At 34.0% G+C, this 9,283-nt stretch overlaps 1 protein-coding gene across 1 annotated transcript; it reads left to right on the top strand.

The window, feature by feature from the left end:
* The first annotated feature begins 2,863 nt into the window (after positions 1-2,863).
* LOC129804235 (superoxide dismutase [Cu-Zn]) lies at positions 2,864-5,052 on the top strand. Its single transcript, XM_055851362.1, has 3 exons — positions 2,864-3,504; positions 4,245-4,621; positions 4,685-5,052. Exons 2-3 carry the CDS (start codon positions 4,253-4,255, stop codon positions 4,946-4,948), a joined length of 633 nt encoding a protein of 210 aa, XP_055707337.1. The 5' UTR covers positions 2,864-3,504; positions 4,245-4,252; the 3' UTR covers positions 4,949-5,052.
* The last annotated feature ends 4,231 nt before the right edge of the window (positions 5,053-9,283 follow it).

The following is a 9,283-nucleotide window of genomic DNA, read 5'->3' as shown; positions in this document are numbered from 1 at the left end:
TAAGGAAATGCATTTATCGAGCTGTATTATAAAAGGTAATTTTGTGACCATTCTCAAAAATGCTGGGGCAAATAGTACAAGGTATGGGATATTATCACATTTTGATTTGCTTTATTACGGGCTTCCGTAAATTTAAAAAAATACCTAGGTAACATATTTTTATAGAAAATTTTCTTTTTTTTTTCTTCTTCTTTTGCCAAACATTGTAATGCTCAACGCACAATAACTTTTGTTTATAAATATGTTTTCAAAATTTCCTATGAGAGAAAACGAGATAACTAGGTCTCTGTTTAATTCACTCTCATTGAAATATCAAAAACATGTTTACAAAACAAAAGTTATTGTGCGTTGGACATAAGAGGAGCAAACCCTATTTGTTTGAGAAATTAATTTTTTTGTTACTTTTTGCTCCATACCTTTTGTTACTTTTTTTTTAGGATTTTTGGAGAAAAGAATCTTTGTAAAATACTAAAATAGATAGTGGTTTCGTATTCAAAGAATCCAAATCATTTAGAAAATATTTACCAGTGCATCAATTTTGGAAAATAAGTAGACCAAAATTGATATCTGCTGCAAGGAAAATATTTCAAAAATAGGGCTAAATATTTCAAAATTTTTATTTTATGAAATCCTTGTTCGAATTCTAAGAAACTTACGACTTTAAAGAAGGTCTATGGAGGCCATCTATGGAAAAAAATTTAAGCCGCTATCTCTCTTATCTTGGAAGATATTGAATTATGAAATTTTCGATTTGTGACTTTTTGCCCCAGTTTCCCCTACTGATCAAAATTGATTGTTTTACTGACTATTTTGAATTATTTGTTGACCAAAAATATTTGCCCCTTAATTTAATTGCATCTTTTGGGACTCCCATAATATTAAATAGGGTGAAATAGTAATGACATTTGCTTAAAAAAAAATTCTTTTATTTTGAATGCTGATCGCTAAGAGCTCTTAAATCTCTCAGTAGGGAAAAGTGCCCTGCCCATGCTTTGCACGGTCCCAAGCTTCATAACGACGAAATTTCTCATATGTTTCTTTATAAAGTGTGACTCCGCAATATATTTTAAAAACGGGACACTTTTCTCTAGTTTTTAAAATATGGGTGCCATGAGTCAAGCAATCTAGCGCGCTTTGCCCTAGATTGATTGAATGGGTTAATAACACTAAGCCTTAAGCGGTTACGTGGGTCAAAATTGACAAAAAACAGCATAATATTCCCCTCTATATTTTCAACATAAATAAAAAAAAATTAATTTACGCTCTTGAGCATATAAAAGTACAACATTTAAACTATGTTTTTGATATGTTTATTTTAAAGTAAAAAAAAAAATTAGCCTCTTGGACTTGATTTTCGGAGACCGATTAAAAAAAAACTTACTTTTCGGTGGACAAGATTTCTCGGAATTGGGTCATATGAAATCCATAAACCAAATATTTCATTTTAGCTGATGAGTTAAACTAGTCCTAATAGAACGAATGATTTTTGAAAATAAAATAAAACTTGAATTTTTGGGAGAATTTTATGAAAAAATACAATTTTTGACGTATTTTCCACCACGTTTCGTCTTGTAGAATAGTGATCAAGTAAACATAAAATCCTTCGTGTACAGGAAATATTTGGTTTTTGGATTTCAGATGATCAAATTCCGTAAAATCTTGTTAATCGAAAAGTATGTTTTTTCAAAACAGTTTCCGAAAATCAAGTTCCAGAGGCTGAAATTTTTAAAATTTTAAATGAAAATTTCAGAAAATATACCTCCAAATTTCAAGTTTTTTTTTTGCATATTTCTTGCTTGAATCTCTTAAAATTTTGCATGTCTAAGAAGGTTCATGCATATTATGGTCTCTACACACTATAAAAAATTAAGTCCATATTGAAGAGTTTTTCCTACGCAAGCATAAGGAAACGTAGGGATGCATGACATATCATCCAGTTCAACAATCCATGATCTCGTCCATAGTCTATGAAAACTATGGACGAATCATGGATTGTTGAACTGGATCATATGTCATGCATCCGATTGCCAGCGCGAGATTGGGCCGTGTCCAAGAGAATGCATTACTATAACGCGTGTTTCCCAGTTTAAGTATCTTGGATTAACTATTGAATCCTCTCTAAATTGGAGAGCCCACATACCTGGAATCCGCTGCGACGTGCGGTCGGTCACATCAAGACAGTTGTATGCTCTCAGATCGTCTTGCTCTGGCTCCTTGCTCCTCATGTTTTACTGCGCGCTTGCTGAGTCCAGAATTAGGTATGGCATCATATTTTGGGGCAATACATACGATGCACATTTGAACCCGCTTGTGATTGCGCAGAAGCTGGCGATTCGCGTAATGTCCTTTGCTGTGAGAAGAGAACACTCACGACCTCTCTTTGAGTCCTGGAGAATCTTACCAATTAGGCATATGTGTTTAGAATCGCTGACGTGTACCATAAGGGGGAAGAAAGTCGCCTTTCCCCTATACTTTTCAGTGGGAATGTGGGTTCGAGTAGGAGTGAGACCTTAACGATCCCAAGACCCTATCTTAAAAAATTTAGAAGGTCAATAAATTACTCAGCCCTGATACTACTTGATGGACATAACTACTACTACTGAAACTACTTGATGGACATAAATTTCTCTACTGTGTAGAGGTCATCAGTCTCTTTTATCTTTAAAAATATTCAAAAATGAACTTCCTGATTTGTAAACTTATTGCCTCAATCTCTCCTACATTACACAAATTACTGAAGGGATCTTCTTACTACCGTATTTGCTCCTATACTTTGCACAGGAAGTATACTTTGGAATCTAAATCCAAAAAGCGCAATAAATTCTCAAAGAAGAATCCTACAATTATTGTCGCACGTGCTGCACAAAAAGGGCACAAAAAGTCTTTGGGACAATCAATAAAAATTGACCGGAAATTATTTTAAATCTGTGCAGCTAGTATTTCACAAGAGATGTTTGCACAGTCAATTGACAAACAATTGAGCATGGAAATTTGCGTGATTGGAATTAGAACAGTGTGGTAGAGATTGCATGTGCTTCTGGCTTTTTCCCTCCTCTTCAGCCAACCCAAAAGTCCGAGGAAAATTCTCTGGCTAGAGCTATCGCACGATCATATCGCTGCGCGCGTGTGATGCAATTCGTGAGAGATGAGAAGTGGGAAATTCAGGAGTTTTTCCCATCACCACCATCTCACTTATGGGATCTTCGGGGGCGTCTCGGTGGGGTCTGTGACCTTGCTGGCCTCTCGTGTGCCTCATTACCTGACCGATTCATTTGTATGGTGGAGAATGCTATAAAAATCGAGGATCATAGTGGTTCTATTGACAGTTTTCATTCACATACGCGATCGCACGGAACGTGAAAAGCTGTGACTACAAGTGGAGATTATATCTTCCGACTTTGAGGAAAAGTTTCTCCATAAATTACTGTGCTATTTTCACCTAATTGGATTTATCAGTGATCTTGTTGAATTTGACGGATAGGTGCATTTTCTCTCCAATTGCTGGTAATTCTGCATTTCCTGGATCATTTTCTTGGCTTTTTTTTCGCACACTTATAGTTAGACAATGGGGTTTGTGATTTTTATGATTTTACAGTGCAATTTGCAAAATTAATCGTATTTTATTAGTTTTGAGGAAAGAATTTAAAAATAAAATTCTTTTATTCAATAATGACTTTATTTATAAATAACTCAATAGTTAGATAAAAATATCTTTAGATTCTTTAAATATTTTTCTCTTTGAGTTTATTTTCTTTATTTAAATTTAATATTTTAAATTGAAAATATTATTAGAAGAAATTGAAGAAAATCTTGAATTTCTATACTACATGTTTCTTCAATGTTTCAATCGTGTTTCTCTATCACCTTTTCTTTAAATCTTAAAAATATATTATTTTTGCATTAATAGTCCATAAAATTAGTAATATTAGAGTTTTAAAAATTTATAAATTCAGTTCTTTTCAAAATAATCTCCATAAAGTATCAATTACTCTCAAAATTTACATTAAAATCGCTTATATTTCACTGATCGAGCAGAAGATCCTATGCTGATCTCTCGATCATCTGCTCAATCTCAGTACAATGGATGAAAATTAGTTAATTAGTCATGTGGAAAATTTACCTATCTTGTCCGTGTGAGACCGTGACCCTTTTTTCCCCCACACGGAACGTGGTGTTGGCAATTAATTGCGCAAAATTAATAAAGATAGTCATTAAAATGCTCGAATCTCGCATGATTCGCACAGGTTGAACCATGTTCTTGGGTATATGGGCAATTTTGTGGGTGTCCCATGCAGCCCTGGCAAATCCCATCCTCCTCGAGGCCGAGCTGTTGGCCGATGAGACACGGGCATTGCGTCAGGTGGCTCCAGCAAGGGAGTTTTTGTTCCTCAACAATCAAGTTGCTCCCATCTGGAGAGCTTCTGCCACCCTGACGGGGGATAATGCCGAAGGGGGACCTGCTGGACTTGTGAGTTTCCGGCAATTTACAGACTTTGATCCTGTTGTGGTGTCCATAAATGTAACTGGACTCACAGCAGGAAAGCATGGTGTTCACATCCATCAGTATGGTGATCTCACAGAGAGCTGCAAATCCACAGGACCTCATTTCAAAAGGAGTTTGGTAAGACCTTTATCAAATTCCTCCATCCTCCAACTATTTTACTGAACTTTATTTTATGAGCAGATTGGGAATATCGAAGCCAAAGAAGATGGAACAGCTTCAGTGGAATTCGCTAGTCCCTACTTGAGCCTCTGCGGTCCTAATGGAATCATTGGGCGTTCTCTTGTAATCCACGAGAAGCCCATTGAGTACAACCGTTTCCCAGATATCGCTACACCTCCATCAGAGTCTCAAGAAGACAATCCAACTCTCCCGCAGACTGAGGAGCAGAAAGTAGGCAATATCGTCGCGTGTGGAGTTATTTCAATCACCAAAAGCAAAGAATGACAAATGAATTTTTGATACCATCATTGTCCACCCTCCGTCCTGGCCAAACACACCCTCTTTCCTATATTCATCTGACTTTAAATATACAGCCATTCCTGAGGAAATCTTCAGTCTTTCATTAACCCTTTTCACTTTTGAAAAATTGCAATTCCCAGCAATTCCGCGAAAATCATGAAAAGTTCTCTGATTTTCAGTGCAGTAATTAAAGGAATTCTTCAGCTGATGAACTCTCCTTTCCGGCTCAGTGGGGAAGTTTTTTGTTCTCATTCCCGGGAACATTTTAACTTCGTCAAAAGCTTTACAACTTTTACCGATGATAATTCAACTTTCTTTGCTGATTCTCTGACTGGGGCAAATTTTGTGAACCAGGAAGAACATCGAACGGCAATCTTAATTGATTTTGATTGTCCTTCGGCAATGGAAATCTTAGCAAATGCTTCTCAAGCAATCTATTTCAATTACAAATGGATCCTTTTTCACAGCAATCCAAGGGATAAATTTGAATGGAAGGTAATGTCCGGGAAAAGGATTTTTTAACATCTTTTTTTCAAAAACTTATGTAGCAAATTTCTTTTTTTTTTAATATGTTGTAGGTTTATTTAAGTCGTTTTCAAAATAAAGGGTGTCCCAGAAATTACGCAAGATTTAAATTGAGCGGCATTTCTGAAATAAAGGTTCCCAGCGAATAATAAAAATACTACGTGACAGTTTATAGTTTTTAGGGTTATTAAAAATTCCATCACTAATGACAGACCAACGCTTTTTTGTTCTTAAAAAAATATTTCAAAAATAATTAAACAATTTGGTTCGAGAATTGGTCAGAAAATTGACTTAACTTCGTCAACTATGAAGAGTCTAATTCAAAAATTCACAAAACCTAATTAATTTTGGAGGCTAAATACACTTTCCATCCAAGAACAAGTCCCTAAAATGATTAATAATATCGTATCAGTATATTATCCGAAAATAAAGCTGATCAAGTGTTACTTGTTACTGACGCTCGATATCGCGACATGATAACCGAGTTTATGAAACCTAATTCGAAGGATTTGTTCATTAATAATTAATTAATTATGAATTCATTAATATTGAGAACATGTGGATTTAGGAGGATAGTGTGACATGTCATATAGCCTATGAAATAATGCAATTCCTACATAAGACATTTCCTGATTGTGATTTTCTCTATTGGTGATCAGAAATCAGAATTGGTCCCTTAGATCATGTAATTTTAGATCATAACATTTTTTTATTCGGTTATTCGAAGTCACAAGCCTAAGTCAACAGGCCTACATCCACCTCTGTGCATTAAAAGAGGACTTTTAACCCTAAATTAACGAAATTTAGCCACATTTGTCCAAAAATGTCATGAAAACCTTAGACGAAAGGATTCATATGCCAGCAAAGCCATGAAGGTTAATTACTGGATGCGATACTTAATACATAAACCCTATCTTACTTTGTTTTCCAATTTAGAAAAAAACATAATGGAGAAAAAATGTGTTTTTTTATTTAATTTGAATCTTGCGTTATTTATGGGACAGGGACACCCTATATATCTAAACTTGAAAATTTATTAAACCAATTTAAAGATGTGGCACATTAAAGGAGTAACCGGGATTACAGTAAAAAAAGGGGCCAAATACGAAATTATATTAGGGGAAGGCGCGCTATCTTCGGACGACTGGAACTTCAAACAACTCATTTTTTTCAATATGTTTTTTTTTTAATGAATTTTACCCAAAATTGTATTATATTTTAATAACTAGTCCAATGCTTCAAATTTACTGAAAAGACCCATGGGTTAAATTTATTAAAAAAATAGAAAAAATGAGTTGTCCGAATCTATAGTCGACCAATGTTAGCACGCTTCCCTTAGGCTGTATTTAATCTTATAACAGTACCTACAAAATGCGCCTACCGTCGTTGCGGGTGACTTTGCACTCGGGGGGTGACTTTGCACTCTGCTGTTCGTGAGAGTTTGAACAATTCTAGCACTTATTGATAGTCTTCGCCGATCCGGTCTACCATATCAAAGTATATAGGAATATGTTAAGTACCAAGTAAGGTACAATGATCCTCAAAAGAATTCTTGTAGTTTCAGTAATAGTCAATGAAATCCTAGTATAGGTATTTTGTCAAAAAACGACTCCGCTGAAAAGTTATCTGAAGATGCAATTCCAAAATCGATTTCAGAGAAGTAAATTGCCCAAATCTATTCTAAATTTATCTGGCTAGAATAATCCACTTCGATTTTGTTCATTATTTTTAGTAAATTCCTTTTTTTCATTATAGTCTTCCTAAGAACGCATGATTTATATTATAAAATTGCATATAATGGACTTTCTTAAGCTTTATTATAGAAGTATTTGGCCAAAAATTATCCAATTTTTTTATAACTTAAGATAAAATGACCGAGATATACAAGATGGTGTAGTCGCCATCTTGATTTAACGATTTTGTCCGCCATTTTGAATAACTGTCAAAACAAAAAACTTATCCGATTGAGCTGAAATTTTAGTATGTTCTATCTAGCTGATGTCAAGACCTTTTCAGAACATATATAAAATCCGACCTAGGTCAAGCGATTGTCTGGGTACTGGGACTCTAAGTTCAAATTTTTGACATTTTCATTAATACAGAACTACGGAGAGCTTCTTTTATCGAAACCATCACAAAAAAGGGAGTATTATCGTTAGGCGATGAGATCTAAATAACAAACAAAAAGAAAAGTAATATTTTTCTTTATAACAGCATATTATTTGAAGATCTGAAAAATTTTTGCAAAGATGAAAAAATAAAAAAAATAAATAAATGCACTTTTCATTTATTTTTTTTAATTATGTAAGAGTAAATAATTATATAAAATAAAAGCCTCAACCATTTATAATGGTTACTGAGGTATTCCGTTTAGGTTTTAAAATTCAGGATTAGAAAATAAAGATCGCCAAAATATGAATATTTCAAATTTTTAAACTTTGAGCCTCTGTATCAAAGTAAATACTTGACGTAGACCGGAACATACATACGTTCTGAAAAGGTCTTGATATCAGCTACAACATACTAAAATTTCAACCCAATCGAACCTCGATTTTAACGATTTACTGGATTTAGAAAAAGGTACAAAAACGTTCTGAAACGTTTAAGCTTAAGATGTTCTCAGACCAAAAAGCCTTTAGACAGACTTTAGGGAAAAGCACGCTATCTTCGGACGACTCAAGCTTCGGGCAACTTAATTTTTTTTCTATGTTCCTTATGGATTTCACCCATTACACTGTGCAACAATTTCAAACTTTTTTTTTGTCGCCGGGTTCTCATGCTACTTTTTCTATTGCTAGGGTCAAATGATTTACGAAAATACTTATCATTTTGATTTCATTTGGATTTTGCGACTGGTATTTACGAAAAACGGTTTTTTCCGTTTTTTGATACTTGGGTGCCTATATCTCCGAATCTACTGAACCGATTTATTTCTCACTAAGGAATAATTTGTTCTCCTTTAGATGCCCGATAAATCCTCTGAACAGATGAAGTTCGTACAACCGACACCAGGGGCGCTGTAGTCCCATAAATGTCAGAAAACATGTAAAAATCGAAATTTGTAGCAACTTTGATCAAGAATATCTCGAAAACTAAAACTGTTCTTAACAATCTTATTTATGGGTTTGATAGAGAATTTTATTAGCTACATTTTTGTTCATATACAACTTTTTGCTCAGATTATTTTTTAGCCTCGAAATAGAGGTTCAAACGAAAAATGAGCACCCAGCCAACTAGAGAAAACCCTCATTATTTCACACATTTTGACTTTTTCTTTTCAAGTTGAGGTAAATCCAGGATATTTTCATACTTTTTCTAAATTGCATAAGTTTAATAAATATATACATATTTTTTCTTTTACATCGGAAAATTTCTTAGCCCAAGATACACAGTCTCAAAGATGGCGTGACGCGCTTCATATTTCACTTGTGATTTTTGACAAAAATTTTAAAGTGCTCTATTTCGGGAAGAGGCCAAGATATTTTTTGCTATTTTTTTTTTAAATCTGACATGTAATTTTATTCTCTTTAAAGGCGTCTCCAAACTTTCCCCTATCATTGTAGGAAGCAACGTCAAAATAAAAAAAAGGCAATTTGTTTATGAAAATTGATTCTAGTGTATAGACACCATAAATCGACATACTTTTGATTTTTTTTTAAATTAAAAAGTATATTATTAACATAAAAAACTACATTCCCTCAAAGAAAGAGGGTCCACTTTTTTGTTGAACTACTTAATTTTTTTTTTTTGGAAATTCCCCAAAACAATTGAGTAGTTAAACTCAAAAATGGATAG

The sequence above is a fragment of the Phlebotomus papatasi genome, chromosome 2 (genome assembly GCF_024763615.1).
Source record: "Phlebotomus papatasi isolate M1 chromosome 2, Ppap_2.1, whole genome shotgun sequence".
Lineage (NCBI taxonomy): Eukaryota > Metazoa > Arthropoda > Insecta > Diptera > Psychodidae > Phlebotomus > Phlebotomus papatasi.
Note: the sequence above shows the minus strand (reverse complement) of the source record. Positions and strands in the feature narration are given on the sequence as shown.

Coding starts and splice junctions, on each gene's coding strand:
- LOC129804235 (XM_055851362.1), top strand. CDS start 4,253: ATGTTCTTGGGTATATGGGCAATTTTGTGGGTGTCCCATGCAGCCCTG. Junction 4,622..4,684: donor CTCATTTCAAAAGGAGTTTG/GTAAGACCTTTA, acceptor TTTTATGAGCAG/ATTGGGAATATCGAAGCCAA.